Here is a 25500-nt window from a genome sequence, read left to right as displayed (position 1 = left end):
GAGAAAGAGGGAAGCTGCAAAATGTAGGCTAGCATGGAGGCTAGGTGAGAAGGGAAGCAGGGTTTGAAGGACAGGGAAAAAGAGAGAGACTTTGGAAAGAGTTGACTTTGGAAAGAGTGGCAGGGGGGTCAGGCTAGATGATCTGTTCAGGTCCCTCCTGACCGTAGCTACTATGATACTATGATCAACAGTAGGGAAGGAAGGGGAGTTGGGGTTGGGGAGAGGAAGGAAATGAGACGGTGTGACCAGGGAAGGCTGTTATGGAGAGAAGCAGGCTGCGTGTATGGAGTCGCTAAAAAGCGGAGAGAAGATGCAGGAAACCTGCTGGAAAAGGGGGATGAGGTGGGCTTCGAGCAACTGCTGCAGGACCTCAGGAGCCTTTCCTTTGCAGAAAGGCTTCATGAGCTGAGAAAGCACGAGATGCCTCGAAGAAAGTGCAAGGGGACTGTCTTGGGATGCGTGGAAAGCCATCCACAGGAGGAAACGGCCTCAGGGATCCAGGAGGGGATGGATGGGAGAAGGATGTTGGGTTTTCTCAGGCCAGAAGGAAGCTCCCGTCTGAGAAAATCTCTATTTGTGTGACTGCTCACGTCACGGAGCAGCGTCCATGTCCATTTGCAGTAGATCATTAGACTGTTTCTAGGAAGCGTACAGTTGTTTTCCCAACTTAACAACCTCAGCTCGGAGGGAGGCAGCTCGGGACCGCAGCTGAGTACCGTCGGGCAACCGTGCGCCGGTGCGGTGAGACGGCTTTTCTAGCTGCGTTCAAGCCCAGCGGGGAGTGCAGGGAAACCACGCGGATGCTCAAGGCTGGTGAAACAGCAATACAGGGAAGTGAGTTTGTAGCCGCAATAAAATGAGGCACACATGGCAAAAGAGCATGTCCCCGTTACAGGAACCAGGGGAGATTTTGTACGGTGAATGTAACGGGGACGTGCTGGGGTCTCTCCAGTGTGACGCAGATGGCTGCAAACTACGGCAGCCTTCACATGTCTTATGAGCAGAGATCCTGGTTCTCTCTGATTCAAAAAAAAAAAAAAAAATCCCCATTTTTTGGATTAAAAGTAACCCCAAATCCACATTTTCCCATGATTAAAATGAAACGCCACAATCTATATCTCTGTACTAGCGGTGTTTCATTTTAATCACAGAGAAATGTAGTTTGGGGTTACTTTTTTAAATCCAAAAAGTGGGGATTTTTTTTTTTTATCAGAGAAAACCAGGATCCCTGCTTATGAGTGACTGCTGCGTATGATCTCTTTAGCTCCTGACAGGTAACAGGAGTCAGGACTAACATTGAAGGTAACCAAGTTAGGTCTGGGCAATGCCCACTGAAAGCAAGAGGAATTAAATCTGCTTCCAAAAAGACAGAAGGAGGGAGAAAAAGGTTCCCCGCGTTTTAAAGGGTCTAATTTAGGATAAAACAGGAAGTGCCGGAAACAGTCATCATCCAGCAGTGCGTTTCCAAAAACCAGAGCAGGCGTTATTTTGAGCACCTAGGGCTGGGGTGCTTTTTCATCCACAGGTCTCTGAAGTGCTTTACAAAACACGGCAAATATCATTTGCTCCGTTTTGCAGCTGGGCAAATGTACATCAGTGAGGTTAAGTGATCTGCCCAAGGTGAGATGAGTCAGTGGCACAGCCAGATCAGCTTGCTCATCTTTTGGTTTTGGTGCCACGCTGTAGAGCTGGCTCATCCTCTGATGTGTTGTGTCCATATGAACGCTCGAGAGAAGCTGTCATATTCCTTGTATTCAGCACGCTGCCCCTGACCGGGCTGACGCTGCCTTTGCTACAGTGGCCTCGGCTGTAACGAGAGTCATCAGATTTTGTGAGATTTTCCATGAGCTCCCAGGAGATTTCATTTGGAGCAAACATTACCCTGAGTCCTTGCATGGTAACTATGCAATTACTACGCGTGCCAGCATTGCATGTGATAAGCATGCATCTAACAGGCACTAATTTATGAGCTGTGTTCCTGCCAAGGAAAGCAGATGTTCTATCAAGTATTTCATTGACTCAGTATTTATTGTGGATTTGCACTGATTGCTTCCTATTAATTTTCGCAATTTTGGCATGAATTGCGGCATTTTGAGACCTCCTCACATGTGTGCGTCCTGTTTTGCTATTGGGTTTTTATACCGTGTCAAGTCCTAGGTTTGTCAGAACAGTAAAACGGTAAAACGTGCTGGTAACAGGGACCTTAGTGTACTAACAAATGGTATTGTGAAATGTTTCCCGGGCTGAATTTCAAGGGAACCTTTTTATTGTTGAAAAATAAAGGACTGGTGCTGCAGGGAAAAGAAGCTGACTTTTTCCTTGTTCAATCAGATAGGAGGATTTTGGCATTTGCTGATAAGGCTCTCAGCAAGATAAGAGTCCTTCAGGACCTTAGGTGAGCCTGGAGAATGAATGCTGCTTGTGTGATGAGCAGTAGAGGGTTAATGGGGCACTCCTGCTGAAGTACATGCATCTCTCTGTGTCTTCCCCTGCAAGCTCCTAGACACGCAGCAGCCCTATGTACAGATGCATATACCTCTTTGCAGGCACACAGGTACCCGATGGAGGATGTCTGCAAAGCATCAGCAGCACTGGCATAACTATATGGGGTGGGTATGTATGCACTATGCTGCATGGCTGGAGCAAGAGCTAGCACAGCCAAGCTGTGATATCTCCTTAGGTTGTTTTTTCCATAAATCACAGGCATAGCGGCATCATCTCTCCTGAATACATATTAGCTTTTTGGCAACAAACGCACTGCATCCCTAATTTGCCATTGTGTAGGGTTTGTGACTTTGGGAGATCTGTCGTTTGATTTGTTTGGGGGTTTTTTCATCGCAGTTGGCTTGCCTTTAAAGAGCTGTTTTAATGGCCTTCGAATGTAAGCATGACAGGATTTTTTTTCGGAAAGCTCAAGCTAATTTTAGGAAAGCGTTCTGTCGACTTCGTCGGGGTTTTGCATCGAGCTGCTTAGGATGAACCAGCAACCAACCAGAGAGAGCTGAAAGTTGTGCTTACATTCACAGTTCTCTGAACCGTTGAATGCATTGGGAATAGAAGAAACAGTAAAAAGGAGAGTTGTACCTAAAATCTGTTGGCACTTGGCCCCGAATAATTGCAGTTGCCTGCAGTGAGGGAGAATGCTTTGGGTTGGTGTCTTGCCAGCATTTTACTAGCTCAGCTGGTGGGGTTTATAGGAAAGTCTGCTGAACATGTAAGAGCCAAGTCTATGGGTTGGGGGTTTTTTTTAAGACTTCAGTACCAAAGAACTATTTTGGGCAGCTTCCACACTACCCAGAGAGCTTTTATCCCTCCAATTCCAGTCCATGTCTGTTGTTAAGACTCAGCCAAATTTAACATACCCAAGACTACTATGGAAATGGTCGGTGGAGGGGCATTTGTACCCATCAGCATGGAAGTAACTCCTCCCCAGGCTGTCCTCAAGTGAAAACAGCTCTCCTGCTCCAATTATTATTATCGTTTTGAAGATGGGCCTCAAATAGATAAGATAAAATGGGGGGGGAGGGCAGAGAAAAGTGCTAAATTAGCAATGGTTTGGGGTTTTCTTTTGCTAATCTTCTCCTCTGAAACTGCTGAAGACAAATGACTCTTGGGAGCCTGCAGTCAGGTGTCCTGGGGTTGGGGGGTGAGGGGAGAAAAAGGAGGGGAACGCTATTTCTGACACTGGGGCAGGGGGCTGGACTCGATGATCTTCCCAGGTCCTTTCCAGCCCTAATGTCTATGAAATCTATGTAATAAATTTGCATTTGATTCTTCGGCATTGCAACTGTCGTGCCACTTTTTCTGTAGTGTTAACACTGAGTGCAGTCAGTAAATGCAGAACATGAAGCGATGGTCTCGAGTTGTAGCAAGGGAAGTTTAGAAGAGATAGTAGGAAAAACTTTATCATGAGGAGGGTAGTAAAACACTGGCACAGGCTACCCAGAGAGGTGCGGGAATCTCCATCCTTGGAGGTTTTTAAGACCCAGCTAGACCAAACTTTGGCTGGGATGCTGTAGTTGGGGCTGGTCCTGCTTGGAGCAGGGGGTTGGACTAGATGTGACCCCCTGAGGTCCCTTCCACCCCTCATTTTCTAGTCTAATGTGTTCTTTGGTAAAGATGAGCATAAAATGAAGTGTGTAAAGTCAAGTAATGGCAGTGATTGCTTGGTGCAAGCAATCTAGCAAGAAACCTTTGTTGTAGTAGTCAGAGGAGGAGGAATAGTCACTGTGCTGCCTTGCAAATAACCATTTAATACTAAGCAGATACGTGGCTTTTACAGTAAGCATCCAGATGAAAAGGGACAATTAAGGAGGAAATCCTGGCTCCATCACAAGTAATGGGGAAAACCCTCATTGGCTTGATTGGGTCCAGGACTTCAGCCAAGGTTTCTTTTCCGACTGCAGCCATGTGAAGAGGGAGAGCCATGCCGGAGCTATGGTTTTGGTTCTGCTCCATTAAGTCAACTGAAGTCTTGCCATTGAGTTCTGTGGGAGTGGGATCTGCCGATGGAAACCATTTGCCAGAGGCACCGTGGGGAAGAGGGGGACAAGGGAAAGCCAGGGCTGGAGTATCTCCAGACTGTGGGCAAGGATGGATTTGGATCTCTGCTTCTCGGAGTCGTTTCTCCTAGGGTATGACTTGTGTTGCAGAGGTCTGCACGGCACTGAGAGTCACCAGCTGAGGGTCGTTCTCCGCTTAATCCTCTGTCCCAGGGAGCAAAGGGATGGGATGGCATCTGGGCTGAGATAAAGCTTCAAAGGTTGCAGAAGACAGAGCCCAGACAGCGAGGGATGTAGGCAGCGAAGGAAAGAGAAAAGGCTTCTCTGAACTATTGTGCCTCACCTGTCCATCAGTCGTTCGGTATATCTTTGGCATTGCACCTCTGCACCTAAGGTGCATATCTGCACCTTAGCCCACCCCGACACATGTTTTGCAGGGTAGTAAAGAGTCTAGAAGGACTGGTTAAGAGAGATGTCCCCCAACATCCCTCTCCACATCCCCACGCTACAGCTGTGCCTTAGGACCAGCACGACACAGGGACAGCCTCCTGGCGGGCATCCGACTGCAGCGGGGAGCCAACCTTTCTTTAAAGGAAAGGAAGCCTGCACAATCCCAAAAGCAGTGGCGAGGGCTCCTGGCCCCTGTAAAACCCAGCACTCGAGGAGGCAGTCCGTATGCGTCACCGGCTGCCTTTTGAATGATGGTCACCTCTGTGTGCACACAGGAATTTGCCCCTAAACACTAGACCGTTGCCCCCTTAGAGGGGAGCGAATGCACGTGCATATAGTGTGTGTTTGCAAGCAGGTGCGGCACAAGGTGTTTTTAGAGACCTGTGGGGAAACTGCTGCGGTTTCTGCAGCCCAGCCATTAAAATCAAGTGCTTGTTTTTCAGCGAGCACTTTTGGCTTCCTCTGGCATGATATAAAAAGCTTGGTACGATTCCCTCCAGGGTGGGACACCCTGAGGTCTGTACTTCTTTATAAGATAACATAAAAATTGTGAGGCAGACTGATTTCTCCATTGCTCATTTTCCTTCCAGCGACACCCATGCCTCTTCCTTCAATTGGGGCCAGCCACTGCTTTCGCTTCCTGGGCTGTGCCCAGTTTGGGAGCTCTGTATTTTTTTAGATGGTTGCATTTTTATTCCCTTCTTCCTCCCTGCCCTCCATCATTGCTTTGCTACAGGCTGGAAATAGGCTTGTTTCACTGATATAAATGGCTTTACACTGATCTTGCACCACCTAAGGACCTGAATCTAGTTGTGTTTGTGATGGGGGACTGGGGTAAGAGTCCTAATGAACTCTGATGGAAATCTGGTACTAGTTTATGGGCTTCCGAGTTAAGCTTTGAAATCCATCCCGAGTGATGGGACAGAATTTGGGAATCTTAGTATCCCCTTTCCTTGTGTGGGTTTCTGCCTGTGCAACTCGCCTCAAGTTCAGGTGGGAATTCAGAGTAATTCCTCATTTGCTTGAGCCCAGCATTTGATCCCACCAGGGTTTGGTCTCCTGGTTCCTTTGAGGACAGCCTTTTGGATTTAAAACTTACAGCGGAGAATCAAGACATGTAGTCTCTCTTCCTGTGGAAACCTGAGCAAATCCCTCGTCCTTTGTTTTTCTATCTGTGAAATGGGTTAACACGTACCTCCTACCCACCCTGTGCCCAGTGTCCATTAAAGGTAATAGCGCTTTTTATCCCTGCAGGCTCTCTTCGTTATTCTGACTACATTAGCCTGTGCGGATGGTGTGTTACTGAAGGCTGTGACTACTAGTGGCTCCAGAATAAATTGGGCTATTAGCAATGCATGCTATAATGGCATTCCGCAGGACATTTTTTCCTGCTTAATATTGCATGGTTTGCAGCCTGTACTATTTGTTGAGTAAAAAGGGTCCCTCTTTTATCAGTCTGCAGTATGTATCTATCTAGTCTCTCTCTATCATACATCCAATATAGTCTTTAGGGCTTTTTCTTAGTTTAACCCCTCACAGTGCCAAGCAAAGATGCCTGAGCTAGCTCTGAAGGTGTCAGCTTGGGTAGCAGAAGCAAGATAGTGGTTTTAGTATGGTATTTTTTCCAAGCTCATGGCTCTGCATGGTATATCACTGCGCTAATAAGGACCTACTACTTCCAGCACCTTTCAGCTTGTTCGGTGCTAGTTCAGGTATTAGCATGGACTTGCACCGTGCAGTGCAGACACAGCCTGGAAGATGCTCATGGGGGAGAAGGAAGAAACAAGGAAACGAGGTCAATCATTCTTAAATTTTCTCTGGGCTTTTTCTGGAAAAAAAATAAAGGGACTTGACTGGGAATTTTCCCTGCATATGGAAGCATGGTGGAGAGGAAAGGAAGAGCGGGGGGAGCTTCCTCACTGCGACTTCCCTGTGGTTTGAGTCACCAATGAAGTCGGTCCCGCATGACAGCAGATGCAATGTGTGTGCACAGCCCAGGTATTGTGACCGTCACCAAACAGCTGCCAATTTTGGCCCAAAATCATGTGAAGCTTATTTAAAATAGTCCTTTCCCCACCAAAGTATTTTTAGTCTTTTTTTTTTTTTTCCCCTTCCTTACTTGTCATTGTAAGGCCTGATGCTTGCAGCGTATCATTGTAAAACAAAAAAAGCCATGAAAATCTGCAGCAGTGACCAATATGGCTAGCTAAACCATAGCGTGGCTGTCTGTAATTTGTCCAGCGTGCAGAGATGCCGTCTTTGGCTTAGAGCAGCATAGCGCCTTCGGTTTAATTTTGAACTTGAACCCTCTTATAAAGCCGTGTTGCATGAGACGTGTTATTTTGTCAGCTTTTTTTTCCACTTAAGTGTTTGTGCGGCTTCCTGTTTACACAGGACCTAAATATGTTTGTGCCCATTTTTTTTAACACGATGACACAGTGGTGTCTAAAAATATTGCGCGTAACAACTGGTTTCCAATAGAAAGGATGTTGCTCCTAGCTAGGAACAGCATAAATATCCTGCAGCTTTTACTCCAAACAAACCCGAGGGAGCAGAGTATTATAGGAAATAATATTTTATGTGCCTAAAAAATGGGCTTCTTGCTATTTAAAACCCGCTGAAGCGGTGCAAAATCTGGCTCTTCGACTCGACGTGGAAAATTCTGCAGTGGTAGCTCAGGAGTCGGGTCGGGGAACGACCGTCCTTGTTTCCTCCCTTTTCATCCTCTAAATGTCCATGTAGAAACCGGCCAGATGTGAACGCTTTGGAGGGGAAATCCAGAGCGATTTTACTGAAGAAATTAAGAATTGACTTCAGTTACTGGGAACTGAATACGGCCCTTGCTCTCTGGGATGAGACCCCCTCTGAAAGTGTAAAACCAGGGAGTTCATCCTTGCCGGGCAGTGTGTTTTTTTCCCTTATACATGCACCAATTCAGAGCGGGTTATGTACGTAGGCCTGCTCTTCCGATGCCCTCTCTTCTCATTGAGCATCTGAGCAAATCGCCTGCTTACACAAAGCCCGCTGGAATTGCTAGTCTGTATGCTAAAATGCTGCAGAGCTGCTGTAAGCGTTGCATTGGGCAATCATTTCCCCTCTCCTTTCCCTCCCTCCACTTTGGAGCAGCGTATCTCTGTGCAGAGAGAAAAGAGGTTTGTAGACAATTTGGGAAGACAAGGGTATGCGGTATCTCTGATGCTCTCGGTTTGGCGTTGTTGCTAGCTGGGGTACGGGTTACGTTTTGTTCCACTTCTTTTTGTTTCGTTTTGGTTGTCTGATTTCCTCCAGGAGATGGGATTGAAAACAGGCTTTCAGCCTCTCCGTTTTCTTAACCATTTTCTAGGAAATGGACACTGTTTCCCCCCTGTCATTGAAATCATTGCCTGCCAGACTAGACAAACTTGGGTAGATACAGGTGAAAAAACTCTAACTAACGTAATTTATTTCCTCGGTGCACAGGGCACAAAGAAAATGCCTAGCTGGATTGAGCTGAAAGACATAGCTGAGTAGAGGTCTCCAGGCTGCTTATTAATACCTGTGCCTTAACTTTTCCAGGGCAGCATAAATTCCTCTTGTGCCAGATTCCCGCAGATCAATGCTCCATCAGTCACTTTTGAATTAGCAAGCCATATGGAGCAGAAGATGAAAAGGTCACTGCAGCGGACCTCAGAGCTGATGGGCTTTTTGAGGAGGACTCGCAGCGTTTAGATTTGCAAGGTTTTACGTGGTTCTTTCACAGGCAGCTTGAGGCAATAGTTGTAATAAATCAGTGTGCTCCTATTGCTAAAGTACACGCGTGTCACTGGGGAGTCTGTACCAGTCCCCTTGCTCACCAGGTCCAAAAACACAGGGCTTTGGGCCTTGAGCTAAAGGCAGCCCCTTTTAAGCTAGGACCCGTTGTCTTTCTTGTGAACATAGAGATGTTGGTAGATCATTTGGGAGACAGACAGTCTTCTCTGTATCTATAAGTGCCTAAAATAATAGGGAATCGCTGTCCTATCACTCCCCCGCACATGCACGGCAGCGTGGGAGTGGGAGGCAAAACTCTTCTCCTGAGCCACCGACCTGCCCCATAGCAGCAGCCTCCTAATCTGTTGTCTCTGTGACCAAGGTTGTAAACTGCAAGCATGCATCGTCCTGCATCCACCGGTCCAGTCCCTGCCCGTCGTGTGTTGGCCTGCCGTGGTTGTGAGTCTCCATCGATCGCACCGTCTATATGTCGGATGCATGCCGGCAACACTGGTTGTGTGCCCTTCCATACCCAAAGTGACAAACCTGAGTTATTCATCTATGTTTGACTTTTCAGATAATGGACCTCTTGTCATGCCCTTGCAATGAGTGAGACAAGAGTGAGACAATCTGCAAAGCCAGAAGGGTCTCATTTGGGGATCTGGAGTGAACTGGAGGCTGGGAACCTCCATTTTTTTCCCTTCCTGGCATTCAGGTCATGGCATGCATAGCAAGAAGTCAGGTCCTTCCTGGCTAGAGCAACCAACCCACAGCATTGAGAGAATTGCTCACTATAGTACTGGGTAAAAGGATCCGTTTGGGTCATCTTCTGGGGTGGACAAGGTCCATTTTAGAAATCAGTTCGCTTGATATTCAGAAATAGTGTGAGAATGAGAATCTGGTGGGCACGCGAGGAGGGTGGGCTTGAGGTCTTGGCCTGCAAGAAGTGCAAAGGAAGGACTGTGTAGAGTCCCCAGATAAACAGATTCCCTTCACAAGCTAAATCTGGGGGTGAGGGGATTGCAGGTGTCCAAAGACATGCCCACAGAGACCCCTGGTCCCCTACCTTTTGAGCGACTCTGCTCTGCCTTCTTGAAGTCCTCTTCTGGATGGAGAGGACGATGTCTCCTGTCCTACCCCATTGCAGAGCATTGGTATGTAGTGTAAGGCTTTTGCAGGGACAGGGATTTGCAGCAGCTGTTTGGCTCCTCGAGGGCTCAGTTGTTCTCTCCTGCTTTTTTTGCTTTGCACAGAAGACTGCAGATCCTTGCTTTGATCCTGCAGGCTGCTCTGGGTGAGTGCAGACACATGCTCTTCACTCCCAAACAGAGCAGCCTGCCCGATTGGGGACCTAGTGAGCTGGCCCAGGTCTATCCCAGCTGAGCTAATATACATGCCAAAGCAATCATAGCTTAGCACATCTTATCACTGAATGCTCTTGTACTGTTCTTGTTCCCATTCTTAACTTCTGGATTCAGCTTTCCAGCACTCTGGGAAGTCACTATTTCATTTCTGAGATAAGCTTCCTTGAACCTCAAGTATTATATCTATTGCCAGGTCATCACCAGTTTAATTCATAATAAATGGCATGCTGGAAGGACGACAGCGTAGATAGGTATCTGTAACTATTTTTAACAACATTTGGAACATATCCCTGGGTGGAAGGAAGCCCTGTCTGGTAGCTCTGCATCTCTCCTGTGTGATCTTGCATGCTATACTTAGGGCTTGATTTTTTTTCTTTACTCCTCTCCCCCAAAAGCTGCGTATCGACAGCTCCTAGTGATAGGAAACAGGGAAGGAAGTGCTCAGACTTCTGGAAATTAGGCTCTTCAGCTCTGTGCCAGAGTGTTTTCAATCTATAAAACTGAGAATAATACTAACTTCTCTATCTCCATGGGCGTCCTGAAGCTTTAATTACTTAATAAACGCTTTGAGAGTCTGCTGTATGGCTCAATAGACGCGCCGGTTATGGATGGTACGTCTTGGAGACTTTAATCTTGTAGGCAATCCTCCTTTTTCCTTAGTACAATGTTTATGTATGTGTGTTTTTATAATGGAAAGGGTTTTTTTTTTAAACTTAACAATAGATAAATGAGACCATTACAGCTCTCAGAAGTGATTAATGTGATTTTGGTGGGAGGAAGCTAACGCGACCAGCAGTTCTGCCACGGCAGGCCCTGCGCTATCTCAGCACAACAAATGGGGGCATGACTTAAAAACCGTATTGGATCGGGCACCTTGCAGGAAGGGCAACAGTATGTCAGAAGCAGAAAAAAGTACCACCTTGAAGCTGATGAAGTGGCTCATCTAAGGGTGTCACGCTGGCAGACCTTCAGTAACAAGTGGATCTGTGATCAGATCATAATGGATTGAAGGGCTCCAGACAATGCATTCAGTTGAGACATAAATCACATACACAGCTATAATCATGGAAGACCATCATCCTCGACTGCGAGGCATTGCCGAAGAAGAAGACACGCACAATGTGTTGGAAGCCAGAACTAGACCTCTGGACCGTTACCTGCAAAACCAAAGGGTGGCCGGTGGGATTTAAAGGTTGTCTTCCACTGCTAGTAGTAGCCACAAGCTGGGTCTTTGTGAGGCAGTGGGTGTGTCTACATGTGGGCTTTAATGCGCATTAGCCTATTTTAATGTGTCACAAAAACACCTAACGTTCTTTAAAATAAGCTAATGCACATTTGTCTAATACCTCACAATGGAGGTACTAGATTTAATGCTCATTGCCTAAAGCACATTAATGAATGTATCTAGCTCTTCCTGGCACTTGTAGCATTGCAAGATGTTCTGTGAAGGGGAACGGTAATCTGGTCTACATGTCGTTTTTATGCCAATAAAATTGTTTCAGTAAGGATTGTGATTTTTTTTTGGTGTTTGTTTTTTTTTTATGATCGCTGGAGCAATATAAAGGGATTGCATTGCTTTATGCTGGCATTTGGGTGTGAACGCTACCTTATATATTTAAAGCTCTGTCTCTTTCTATCTTGTGGATTTTCTAGAGCTTTCTCAATTAAGTCACTTGCCGTGTTACATGTGGCCTGAGCCAACTCCTTCCCAACGTCTCAGCTGGTAGATCTTCGGTTGGTGTAAACCGATGTTGTTTCACTGGCTTGAGTAGAATTGTCCCAATTTCCAGATGCTAAGGATTTGGCCCTCTCTGTGCCATTGTCTGTAGAAAGATTGGTCACTCTTGATAAGAAGAAGACCACTGTGTTTATAATGCCTAATTCATTTGGGAACCCCTATCTTAGAAAGCCACCCTCAGCCTCTATTTAGAGCTGCATATTTATAGCCTACAAGATGCACTCTGCCATCAGGAAAACGAGTTATTTTTATTCTCATGCCCTCCAAAGAAAAGCCAGGTTTCCTTCACTGATTGCATTCTTGGAGGGCCTTGAAGTCGGTCCCCTTCCCAGAGTTGGAAGGGCCCAGAATAGCAGTTTTTAAATAATGTAAAAGCTTTCATGGAACAGCAATAGATTTCAATGGACTGAATGTAAATTGGTTTCTGAACCGTTCTCCTTTTAAAGACACCGAAATAGCTTTTGATCGACAAGCCTGTCATAAAATTGGAACCGAGGGGACCAAATTTCATTCAGGCTAATAGAAGGATAATGAGTCTGAGCTCATTGCATAACCCTGAGCAAGCCCCAGGTCACAAAACTCAGGCAGAGCGTTGCCTTCATCATTTTCTCCGCCTTGCTTATCAAAAGAGGAAATCGGGGCTAAAACCCTGGTGTCCTCCCAAGTTGTAACCAGGTGTCAAGGTATAAAATCTAGGGGACTTGCTTGTCCTGAGCCTTCTCTGCCACCACTGGAGGATGAGCCCATTGAGAAGCCCACTTGAATGCAGAGGTTATGTGGTTCATGGTCACAGGCCAAATTAAGTGATGACTGTACTGCTGCTCTCAAGACCTTTTGTGTAATTTTCATCTGCTTCTGAGAGCTGTTAAGCACTCTTAATTAATGCTTGGAGTCCATGCGAGCTGGAGGAGTTTCCCCTTTGTATGCAGAGTCCATTCAGTTATCAAGGCAGATTAACGCTTGCTCCAGTGCAGCTCTGTTGTAGGGACAGGGAGAAGCCTTGTCATGAGTTGGTGCTGCTAGCCCTTCTGCAAAACCAAGACAAGCTTTCTTCCAGTATGTCACTCACAATGTGCTCCTTTTCTCGCAGATGACAGAAGGCAGACACTGCCAGGTGCAGCTCCTTGATGACAGGACCTTGGAGCTGCTGGTTCAGGTAAAGGCTCTCTTTGGGGGCTATGCATTGAGGGCATTGGTCCCCCAACCTACGGGGGCATAGTCAGAGGTGGGGGGTTTGCTGGCTTCTTTATCTTAATATCCCTTAATAATGCTTTCTAAACAAAGCCCCATTTTCAAACATGATTTAGGCTCCAAATCCCTGTTTCCTTCCAAGCATGCAAGTCGCTTGTAACTTCTGTTCTTAAATCACTTGGGCACAGCTGGAGGTTTACCCCATGCCTTCTTTGTTACTCACTGGTAAAACGGAACGACATTTTAAAATCTCAATCTGACTTCTTTGCTATTTGTTTTTTTGCTTTAATAATGCTATTTGGCTTGGATATAGTGGCACAAAATGGGTCTGTTCACCATCTCATGAGTGCAATTGGGTGCGCAAACTTTTAAATGGTCTTTTAAACGTATGTGTTTTCACTGAATATTTTGTTACACGATACCTTGGGTTTTTTACTTGTCATTTCAATCGGAAAGAAGAGTCCTATATCTCAGGGTCTGCTTTAAAGTGGACTGCATCTTCTCATGGTCCAAATAAAGGGCCTGGTTCTGGGGGTGGGAAGGGGGTCCTACGTTTTTTTCCTAAATGTTCTTCTATCTCATCAATTCCTTTTTGTCACACGGTTCAAGAAAAGCCTGAATCAGTGTGTACCCTGACCAGCCCCTGCTGCTTCCCTTCTTCTCATTAGGCATCTCAGCTGGACTTGTAGGTTAAAGACCTTGATGGCCTCTGCTACCCAAGCATTTAGTCCTTCTGCTCTCCCATCCTTTAGTTGATGTAGCTACTGTGTGCCTCTAAATGTATGCACCTCTGAGAGGTAACCTGGTGTCTGGAGCTGTTGTGGGATTATTATATAGCAGTACAAGCCTTTACGCTACCTGGTGGTATCCCTGTAAGGTAATGCACAGAGTGAAAGCTGTTTAGTTAATAATAAGGCTGAATTGCATGTAACACAATGACGCTTCTCCCCATAGCCCAAACTTCTGTCTCGAGAGTTACTGGATCTGGTGGCATCACATTTCAACCTCAAAGAAAAGGAGTATTTTGGGATAACGTTTATAGATGACACGTAAGTATCTCCATATGGATTTTTTGTCCTTGGTTATGGTTATGGAGGGGGGAGGAAAAGGCCCGGTATGTCCCATACAGACTCTAAATTGGACTGTAGGCTAAACCACAGTGAGGTAAAGGTGACTGCTTTTTTTTAAAGAGATTTTCCTCTCTCCTAGAAACAGTGCCCAAGCTGAGCAGAGGTAATATGCCAGGACAAAACAAGAGGGCAGTTGCTTTTCCTTTTTGTTCCCCCTCCTTTTTTCCTGTTTCTGTGCCAAGGTGGAAAAGTTTGAGTCAGTATTCGTCCCTCCCAACGTGAGCACACTCGCGCAAGGCCTCTCTGTGTTTCGGTGGGGGAAAAGTTGCAAGAATTTGCATGCGTCTTCAGCATGAATCAGTTATAACATTTGGTCTTTTCTGGCTTCAGCCCCATTATAAACAAGCCTTTAATCCTGGCCATTGTAACCACAGAGAAGTGTAAAGCTAGAAGACGCAGTAATCAAGTCCCAATTTCACTGCCTTTCTCGTTTTGATAGAAGTCGAAGGCTCCTTTGCAGGCTACTAGAAAGGCTACAAAGGTAGCCTCTGTTTTTTAAGTTTGTGGACTCCTCTCCCTTATCCAGTTGCTAGCAAACCCACACATCCGACGTCCATGAGCATGTTGCTTATTCTGCACATTTCAGCGCACGGCACCGCACATATTGCAGTGCAATATGCACCCCTACAAGCATTTCTAACACATCCGTGTCACAGCTTCTGGGACTGACAGACAAGGGAAGCATAGCACAGAAGGGATGGAGGTTTACAACAGTAGCTAGTGGGTGTTGACCCTTGTTATAATATTATATCTGTATTACAGGGATGAGAGTCCATACCTTCTCCAGGAGGCTGCCCATTCTTTCCACCATGCCCCCAGTTACTTTAGGTGATCGTATATAAAGTCTCTAGGAGTGTGAAGCCTCTTAATCTCAAGATTTAACTCTCATACAAAGCTGTGCTTCAGCCCATCTCTAGAGAGGGACCCACTCTCGGGATTTTTGGGGAGCAGTGGAGAACGCCTGCTAGAAATCGGTCATGGTTGGGTATTACTGCTGGGCCGCACAGTTGTTCCCGACTCTGTAATGGGCGCATGTGTTGGAGTGACAACAGTCCTCCTAGGGACTGTCTTCTTAAAATATTTTTGCCACGTACCTCTCCTTTCCGTGGCTCGGAAAGTGTTTTTCTCCTAGCGCTGCTTCTATAAATACCTTCAAGATGCTGTTTACACTTGGCTTTTTATTTTTTCCAGCAGAACTGCCACGAGAATACTTCTTGGTTAGCGGCATTTCCACCTGAAAGCACTGCCCCAGTGTTACATAAGAGCTGCTGGCAACTTGGTGGAAAAAAACATAGGCAGATCCCAGAGACTTTTAAAATGACTGCTCAATAAGGCCCCTGGCTCTTCTCCGTACATACCTCATATTTGGAGACTGAGTTTGTTGCCTCTGGAGGGCAGTCATGCTCTTCAAACCTGGAGGTTTTCTCTAAGATCAGTGGTTCTCAAACTTGTTAGACTCAAGGCCCCCCTTGGAAAATGCCAGCTCTTAATCTTCACTTGATTTTTGACTGCAGAAAAATACTAGAGCAATTCTTCTGCGGCAAGGAAGAAGGAAGAACAAAACAAGTCAGAATGCTTTTAACACTATTTGAAATCTCTAGGTTGATTTTGTGGATCTTGTCTGCACACCTAACAGTGCTACCATTGTGTGGCCCTCTGTGACACCCCTGAAAGGATCTCAAGGCAACCCATAGTATCCGGGTTGAGAATCACTGTCTTGGATAACACCCCAGTTGAGAATCGCTGTCTTAGATAGCACTAATATGTCAGACTTGATTCCTGCTGTAGGCAACGTGCAAGACAGACTATAGCTCCGGATCTGTTGCTGATTGTGATCCAAAATTGGTGCATGCGACAGAAAGGGTCGTTTCTTCTAGGTTGCAATGGCAAAGTTGAACAGCAAAGAGAGACTTCTTACGCACTCGCCTCGCTAAGTTAGCAATAAAAAGCTGCGTTCTGAATCAGGAACTTGTACTAGATCTGAGTGGGCAATCATCACGAGCAGGACTTCTGCCAGTTGGAGGCAGGTGGTATAAATAGTCCATCCAAGATGGGAGAGCAGAGAGCTGTGCCATTTCACTGCACCTAATCCTTGTGCTCGACCCCTAGGAGCCTCACCTGCTCTTTTGTTAAAGGCCATCTCCTCTGAATGAAGTCAGTGGGGTCTAACTAATTAACCACATTCAAGGTTTGTAAGACATGTTCGTTTGGATGATCTTTGTTACAGCGGCACAGTGAAGGCGTCCATGGGTTTTCCCAGTCCTGAATGGGGTCAGAATCTGAAATTTATGGTAAAAAAAGAGGCACTCCACCAAATACCATGCCCATTGGAGACTTGAGTTTTGGCCACTGCCTTTGGTGGGGTTGGAATTAATTGCTTAGCTCTTCCTCCTCTTTTGTTTCACCAGCTTTTTTAAACAAAGGGCCAATTTGAGTACATACAAGCAATGAAAGGAACCTTGTCTCTGTATTTGCCCTTCCTGATTTACAGTACAACCCGTTCCTCTCCTGTTTATTCCCGCAGAGGTCAGAATATCTGGCTGCAGTTAGATCATCGAGTTCTGGATCATGACTTGCCCAAGAAGCCAGGCCCAGCAGCTCTGTCCTTCGCAGTTCGGTGAGTACCTCTTATCCAGATGGCCATACTGTCACTTTGGTAGAGTGATGACCACAGCTTTGTGTTTAAAAAGACTAAATACTAATTTATCCACAGCCATATTGGTTGGTTTTTTTTAGAAGACAGCAAACTCCTAGCTAACTGTAGTAACCCATTGGATTTAGCTCTGAGATGACATTTTTATAGGGTTTTGTTGCTGTTGTGTATCTAAGCCGTTTTGTATTATATAGAATAATGATTATAAACAGAACTTGCTCAGTTTGAAAAAGCCCTATATTTGAAGAAATTCTTGCCCAAGTTACTAGTAATAACTTTGATTATTTAAACCGTGCTCAGTTCTAATAATCCTATTTAGTTCCCTACTTAGGGTCTATCTACCTTGTGTCAAGAGGCAGATCCTTGAGCGAAGAAGAATTTTTTTCCTGGTCTAACTTAAAAGAAGTCCCTGAACGGAGTAGGCAGTACTGGCAAACGGACTGGTTTTGGCTACTGGCACTGCCTTTGTTGAGCTTAGCTGTATTGGTTAGGATTTGATTTATTTTTTCCACCTGTTATTAAGTGAAGAGCTGTGCTGACAAGGCTGTTAAGTGTAGAGCAAGCCTGGTACGTAGAATTCAGGTGAGCATTTCCCTTTTCAACTCTCCTGCGCTAGCACGAGGCAAGCTTTCAGTAGGCTTCTTTGAAATTTTATGTCTCGGGCCAAATCCGCTCTGAATACTGTCGACTGAGCAGGGCTCAATCGTTCAAGTCTGCGGGGCGTTCCCGCCAGCAAGTATCCTACCTCCCAGCCTTTTCAACCTCAGGCTTTGGGTACTCCCAAGACCGTGGCAGCATCCTACATGCAAGCTCCAAGCCCGGAGGCGTTGGAGTTCAGATGCTCCCCAGTTTTGCTTGCCCCCTGCCAAGAGGCCGACGGAGCAAGCGAGAGGGAAAGCTCATGAGCGGTGCATTTAATTGTCTGCAAGGCACTCTGAGAACGTGTTTCCTGTGGCATGGGCTACTAGGTCCCGTGTCCACCTTATGGTGAGCAGCTGTTTGAACAAGCCTGATCTTGTTTTCCCCGAATATACACAACTTCAGTCTTGTTAGCCTTTTTTGTGGTTTCCCCTTTTCTTCCTCCCCCGTTGACAGTGACCCTCTAAATACATTTATTGCAGTCTCTAGGGCAGGAAATAAGGCTCACTCAGTATATTGAGTCTGAGTCCCTCTCGCACGGCAGTGAGGAAAAACCCTGTCTTGTATTTGGGCAGCAAACTGGCCACATCCCTTGTCTTGCCCATTCTGCTCTGAGATATAAAGGTCATCTTTAACAGGGCTTTGCCATGACACAGAAGTCTCCCCTGAGCAAGGTCCTGACAAAGCTCTGTTGTCCCGACTCACCGCAGAGGTCTCTCCGGCCCAGTGCCATAAGATCACCCATGTCACATGCAGGTTTTTTTGCTGCCCTGTGTGCTTCTTGGCTGGGGATATGGTCCCCCTTAGGTTCAGGAGTGTCCCTTGGATGCATTAAAGAGTAATGCAGCAGGAGCTGGCTTGAGAGAGAAGTAGCTTGTGGATGCTAATTTAAACCATGCCACATCGGGTGGAGCTTGCATTTCAGGGGTATGAGAGTCCAAATCAATGTGAAGAAGAGGGAGTAGGTAGTGAATGAAAAGCCCTTTGGAAAGCAGCAAGAGGAGGATGTGGAGATGATTATCTCTTGCAGACTTCTCTGTGTCCTCAGCCAGCTCTTTAAAATCTGCAAAAAATAAATTTTGCCTCCTCTGTTCAGATAAGTGAGCACCTCTGAGGCTTTTTTGCACGGTGGCGCATGCCTCGAGTGGTGAGCTCACACGCACTTATCTCTCACCAGCATATGTGCCCTGTCATAGTCTGTTCTTTAATTAAATCCAGATGCACACAGGCTAAATGCTGCAAACAAGCGCTGTGTGCACACTGCTTCGTGGAGCGGCCTGGGCACGGTGTGGCAATGGGAGTGAGCTTCTCCTGCCGGGCATAACGCTTTTTGTCTGTGACCAGACCGGCTTTCGGTCTGTGACCAGAATGGAAATGCTGCTTCCTGCTGGTTTAATTCCTCACCGGTTTGGTTCAGATAAGCATCTTAGAGTCAGATGTAGACATTATCTTTCTTAAAAAAAAAAATCAGCATTTTAAAATAGGAGGAAGTGTCATTTCCAAAATGCAGAAACAGGAGTTTCTGTTACTAGGCAGGCATTAAGGAGATCATGAATAAACCTGATCCTTTCCCCTTAATTCTTTATAAGTGGAATTAGCATCCTCCCTGCTTCTGGGCTTTTGTCCCACTTGTGTCATGCCCGGCGTTTAGTTTGAGTTCTCAGCTCGTCTTTGAAGCATCTATAACACTTGTAGGTGCCATGAGATGTTGGTTTAGTTACTATAAAGAAAATATCCCACTTGATTTCCAAACAGCTTCTTTTTTTCTAGCAGAATACAGGAAAGCATGGAAGCCTTGGTTTTTCTTTTCCATGGAGAAGTGATATTTATTTTCTGATGAAAATTTAAGTTTCATGGGGGAAAAAGTGTATTTCTTACCTGACTTGCACTTCCTTTTTCACCAGCTCCAATCATTAAAAGACAACCTTGTTTCATAGTCTTCCAGGTGTGATTTATAGTGTGTATAACAGCCCGGTGCTGTGAACAATCATTCTTAGAAATAGACTGCATCAAGCAGTTTCCAACCCGTTTCCATACTGTAATCGACCCTTTCCCGTTAGCAATATGGGAAAGTCAGGGCGACCCCTGACACCTAATTACCACTCTCCTGGGGTTTGCGAAGCCAAGTTCAGAACATTTGCATTGGAGTAATGAAACACAAATGCTAGCTCATTCCTTTAAATTTTGGTTAATTCTTTTTTTAAGTTAGCAGTAAATTCAAGAATCCCTGGAGGATTCCTGTACCAGAGGCAATCATTTATAGGTATAACCTGCCTAGTTTATAAATTATAAATGTATAACTCTCTTTAGAGTGGAGACAGTTTAGGAAACAACACCAGAACGCCCTTTATTGTCTGGCCAAACTTGCCCGTCATCCTCTGAACATCCTTATCTCTGTGGTCTGGTGTTCCCTGCGCATGTTGTGGTGATAAGGATGTACTCCACGTACTGGAGAAGAAATAAAACAAGTGGGGGAGGAGAACGACTTCCCACAGCATCCTGCTCCTAAATCCCACGAGAGATTGCAGCTGGATGGGTGAGAGCACAGGGTTGCATCGCTTTTCAGTGATGCCTGCCCTTGCTGCAAAGGTACTGCCTGTGTATCACCTCCTGGTGAGCTGCTCTGGTTGTGTCATGTGTATGTTGTAATCTGCTTTCAGGATTTTTGAAGGGGTAGACAAGTCCATGGGTTTTTTTGCAAGTGGCATGGAAGCTTTGAGCCAGCAAGTTGCAACCCAAGGGTCTGTTCCTACATGGTGCCCGGTTATCCTCGGTTCTCCAAGGAGACAGGGGGTCAGATTCCCCTTTCCAGCTGGCCTGGCTCAGCGGGAGGTCTGCTGCAGTCCATGGAGAGGTGTGCGATGTGAAAGGCTTCTGGCTTCAGTGGATGGCGAGGACATTTGGCATCTCGGCAGCTGAAGTCTTGACTTGCTTAGCGCAAACTCTTTGCTGGGGTCTCAGTGCTCCTCTCAGTGGTGCCAGACTAACTCCTCTGAACCAAATGAAGTTATTGCAGACACCAGCAGTGCTGAGATCGGGTTGAGGGCTGTGCTCCCCACCTGTTTCGACCCAGACGGGGCTCACACTGCGGGGCTGGAAGTTGGTTTTTCCTCCAAACGGACCAAAGGAGAGAGGGGACAGATTTAGGATGGGTGTCTGACAGCACAGGATTTGCTGTGTTGTCTGGTCTCTGCAGCTTTCATTAGCACATAGAGTAGCTGTTCTTTTCTGGCAGGTTTTAATTACAAATATAGGTGGTGTTGGAACAGCAATCAAGATCCTCCTTCCTCATCAAAAACCAGCTTCCTATGGGGAGGACTGATGGGGAGATAGGCTGAAGGGGAGCTCAGAGGGTAGCGATACTGTTCCCACCCAGCAGCGGGCGCTCGATGGCATAGGATGGGCAATGGGGCCTTCCCACAATGGTGAGGTAGAGGAGACACCATCGCAGAAAGACATTCAAAAAGAAGGGTGATGTAAGGAGGGGTTTGTAAGAAGATGGGGTGGTTGTTTGACCCCCCGTCAAGGAGAAAGGAACGCAAGCACGCCCGCTAGCAAATCAGCCCCGAATATCACAGGCATGAATCCATGCAAATTGGAAAGCAACTCCTTTGCTTTTGAGTCCCGATGTCATGCAGCACCCTGGAGCTGAACAGCGTGGGCTCACTGCAAGCCCATGCACTTGCACCTGCTAGAGTTAATCATGCAGGAAGGGGCTCCTTAAAGACTAGGGACGAGGAGCATCCCCACCCGGGGAGAGGTGGCTCATTAGCAAAGAAGTGCTGCATGTTGAGGGAAGGCTGCATGTGCAAGGCTGGAATGAGGCCAGGGCTCACCACGCAGCTGATGCTTAGTGGGAGGTCAGGCTAAACAAGCAGGCCTCTGCCCTTGGGTTCTGGCAGCTGGACTCCAGCACAGACGGTAATCAACTTGGGCACTCCTCATGCTGAGAACATGCAGACTGAACCTCAGGCCTTGACTGGAGTAATCTCCATCTGAATTGCACAACATGGCTGTTTACATTAACTTCTCAGAGATATGGAGGGCTCTCTTTGCCTCCTGTGCAGGGAAGGAGCCTAATGCAACCACAGCCTGGCACAATGTAGCTGAGGAAGGACATGGAAGTAGCCTGAGTGCTTCCTTCCCCCCAGCCCAGGGCTAATAGCTGTCCCTCCAGATAACCCCCGGTGTTAAGGGAAACCCCAGACATTTTCAGAAAGGAGTGGGAGCCTAGGGCTGTGCGTGGATGCAGGCACTCTGGCAAATTCCTCCGAGTCCAGGTGCTGCAACTCAAGCTCGTATGCAATCTAGAGACCTAGAATAATGGAAATTAGAGCCAGAAGGACATGCCATCTTCTCTTTGCCCTTGCCCTGAGGCAGGATCAAGTTAATACCTAGACCAGACCTGACAGATGATTGTCTCTTATTAGAAACCCCCCACTGAAAGAGATTGTGCCACCTCCCTAGGCAGCCTATGCTAATGGTTTGTTCTCCTTATAGTTCACAAGTTTTTGGATGCCGCGTGGTCCAAAGTTGTGCATCTGCCAGCTTTCCATGCTAGCTAGCATTAATCCCTCTTGGGAGGTGGATCTCGCACTGGCTTGGTGGAATTGTATCATAGCATTTGTTACCTTTCCCCGGTCCATGGTGCTTGTCTGCGCAAGGGGATGACTTGCCTCTTTGAGATCTGCCGAGGTTGTCCTGAGACCCGAAAAGCCGTGGATCGCTCTTATCAGTTTAACAGGGGGTTTCGTCATCCTGCACTCCCGTCTTTCTGCTTGACTCCCACTAAAAAGCAGGAAATTAAATGCAATAAGTCATAATTCCTCTAAACCGTCTGTAGTGCCAGGAATAAGATAGGGAGGAAATCAGGATGCCTTGGGAGGAGAGTGAAGCCCTCTGAAGAAAGTAACGCTGTCTTGTTCTTTTTTCCCCTCAGGTTTTACATTGAAAGCATATCGTTTCTGAAGGACAAAACCACGGTAGAGCTCTTTTTTCTGAATGCAAAGTCCTGTGTGCACAAGGTGAGGCACAAATACTTTTTGATCCTTTTTCTCATTCTGGTGCATGTCCCACTGTTAGAGCCCATCACCTAGACAGAAATGAGCCATTCCTGAATGCACATGTCGAAATTATAACAAAGACTTCATATCTGAGGACTCCTGAACTTCAGGAAGATGAGCGGAGGGAAGGAAGATGATGGTGTCCTCATCCATCTCTCTAAGACCTTCTGTTTCTCAAAGGGGCTGAACCCAAATCCCAGCTCCAGATACATTTGTGAGCTGTTTGAAAACAAGGCCATAATTTTGGGGCTAGGCCCCAACCCTAATTGACATCATACTTAAAGCTTCCTGGACACGTAGTAATAAATACCGTCCTCTTTGATTCAGCTGTAGTTAGGAGGTTAATACTGGGTGTGTCCACATGTTCATTAATGTGTTTTAGGTAATGCACATTAAATCTAGTCCCGCAATTGTGAGGTACTAGAAGAATGTGCATTAGCCTATTTTAATGTGCATTAGCTGAAGAGCAAGGTTTTTTGTGACTTGAATGCACATTAAAATAAGTTAATGCGCATTAAAGTGCATGTGTAGACATGCCCACTGTGTTCATAGTCCATTCAAGCATTCACATAGGAAAAATATGTTTATTTAAATGCTTCTGTACTTCAAATCTCCCACATGCTTAAATGAGCCCTGTAGGAGCCGATCAAACGAGCCAAGGGGGTCCTAACCTTTGCCAAACCTTTACCGTTGTAGCAGCCACATTTCAGTGAACTTTGTTCCCCTAATCCCAGCTGAGTTCAATAGCAGGAGAGTCTCATGGTCAATGCTGGTTGTCTCAAATAAGCATCTTGGCAGTTGGTATTAACAGTTTCAGGAAACACTGAAACAGTTTAACTAGACACAAAAAACCCACCAAAATGGAGCTGATTTAGTTAACCACAGGACATGAAGGATATTACAACCATCAAGACCTCACCAGGAGGCTCTAAAATGCTAGTAGTCCCATGCCCAAACGTTGGATTAAGGGTAAGCGTGTGTGTGGGCATGTGGGTGTGTGCGTGTTTATGTATAGACAGTACACAGTGTAAAAGATGAGGAAAAAACACTTACTGTATAAACATACATGTCATCCAGCCAGTGGGGATGACCTACATTGGCCCAGATAAATATGATTATTCAGGGAGCATAGCTGCATGGGATGGAAATGAACTGCTGAGAATGCACAGTGCTGGAATAAGCACAACCACTTATTTTACTCTGGTCCTTTGGGACTCATGAGAAGTTGTGAGAGTGCTTTCCCGACTGGTAGGTGTGTGCTTTAATTGGTATCGGTGTTGAAGATGCCAGTTGCCAGCTTTTGCACAGCACAGCTGCCAAGAGAAGAAAAGAGAGTTTCCCCTAGTGTACAGTTTCTGTAGGAGGCACAGGGAAAGGGAGTTTTACCTAGAAACTGGATCTCTGTGAAAGAAAATCACAGGGCAGCGGTGAGATATTAAGGAGCTGCAGCAAAAGCAGACAGCCCTTTGCTCAGGCAGTGTTGCTTGTCATTGTGAGCCCGTGAAATGAAAATGAACCTGGAGCAAAGAAATGTCTTTTGTATCTAGATCTTTAATTAAAGTTTCAATTTAAAAAATCAGAGCAGGCCAGTTGCCTGTTAGCCGCGCTTGTTAATGCTAGCGCAGCCCAGACAGCACGGCAGTTATAGCTTTATCTTTGCTGCTAATAAGGCTGATTTGTACAGTTTGGCTTAGAGTCAAAAGTTGTCTGGACGAGTTTCTGTAGACTGAAGACAATAGCACAGCCCTGCAAAGCACCTGTATCGGCATTGGGATGGCAGCCTGATGAAACCTTACCCCAGAATCCCACCTAGAAAGCAAGGTTGGATTGATAATGGGGTTTGGAGTCTGGTTCTTTGTGTTCAGAGATGCTCCTGGCTATGCCGCGTGCCACAACACCATGCCTCCTCCAGGTCACTTTGACACATCGCTGTTAGTTTGCAAACTATTTAGGACAGGGACTGTTGCTTAAGATGCACCTGGCAAATGGGGCCATGGCCTGGTTACAGTGCTTATAATTAAACCCCAGATATAAGTCATGCAGTTTTCTACATTTGGCAGTAAGGCCATTAGCCACCTTCATTAAAGCACGCTGCAGATACATTATGAGTTAGATAAAGCAACAAATATGTGGGACTAACATGTGCAAAAGGGTGCATTTGTATCCCCAAAAGTAGGCAGCCAGGGGCGTGCATGAAAATATAGGTAAAACATATCCCTCAACTTGAAATCATTTGAATTTGCTTTGGAAGTAAATTTGACTCAATGTCTTTTAACACTTTCCAGCTTTTTTTTCTCCTATTTGAGGAACTTTGCAATTACTCTCTGCACCTGATCTAGCTCTCTAGTGTAGGTAAAATGCAGTTTCGATGCTTGTGGGATGGACTCTCGTGTTTTAAGCACCCGAAATTCAGATGAGTAGATACAAAGGCGTATCGGAGGTGTTCAAGCCCCAGGTGGGTTAAGGGAACATCTTAGCGCTCTCCTTTGTGCTGCAGGGCTAGGAGGTGCAGTTTGAACGAAGGGCAGTGTCAGCACACAATGCAATCACCGGATCCCCAGCTCCGGTGAGACAACCTGCTGCTGATCACTAATGACGGGGAAGAATGTTCCCTGGTATTTCTCACTGGTTAATCCAGCTAAGGGAGTTTAAACTGGTTTTTTGCTCCATTCATGCTGTACTTTGAGCAAACTTCTCCTGGCTTTTGAAAGCAATAACCTAGAAGTGTGGTGTGTGATTCAGAGGGATCATTAATGCATAGGTGCATGCTGTTGACATGCCGAACAGAATTCAGGGTGCCATACCCTACTGAGATCTTTGTATGAGACTCTCGTAGACATGGGACAGGAATGAAGCTGACAAGGTGGGCACTCGCATAAAAGGGTTTGGAAGCAGGAGAGAAACCAGAACAGGTTGATGGAGATGGCTTAAAATGCCATCAGGTCTGTTCCTTCAGTTACTCCTGCTGGTTTTGTTGCCCTTTTGTCTTTCAAAGTGAGAGAAACCTGCAGAAAATCACTAGTTCAGAAAGTACATAGGCT

The 25500-nt window shown here is 46.1% G+C and overlaps 1 protein-coding gene across 7 annotated transcripts in view; it reads left to right on the top strand.

The window, feature by feature from the left end:
- Window positions 1–25500, top strand: part of FRMD4B (FERM domain containing 4B) — a 163153-nt gene that overhangs the window by 78237 nt on the left and 59416 nt on the right. For all 7 annotated transcript variants that reach the window (XM_019499738.2, XM_059716022.1, XM_059716024.1 and 4 more), the window contains 4 exons: window positions 12874–12939; window positions 13929–14023; window positions 16629–16721; window positions 22336–22420. In XM_019499738.2, coding sequence (XP_019355283.1) covers window positions 12874–12939; window positions 13929–14023; window positions 16629–16721; window positions 22336–22420 — 339 coding nt within the window. The remainder of the gene's footprint in view (window positions 1–12873; window positions 12940–13928; window positions 14024–16628; window positions 16722–22335; window positions 22421–25500) is intronic.

The sequence above is a fragment of the Alligator mississippiensis genome, chromosome 12 (assembly GCF_030867095.1).
Source record: "Alligator mississippiensis isolate rAllMis1 chromosome 12, rAllMis1, whole genome shotgun sequence".
In the NCBI taxonomy this organism is placed as follows: domain Eukaryota; kingdom Metazoa; phylum Chordata; order Crocodylia; family Alligatoridae; genus Alligator; species Alligator mississippiensis.
This window is presented reverse-complemented; position numbering and strand designations above follow the sequence as displayed.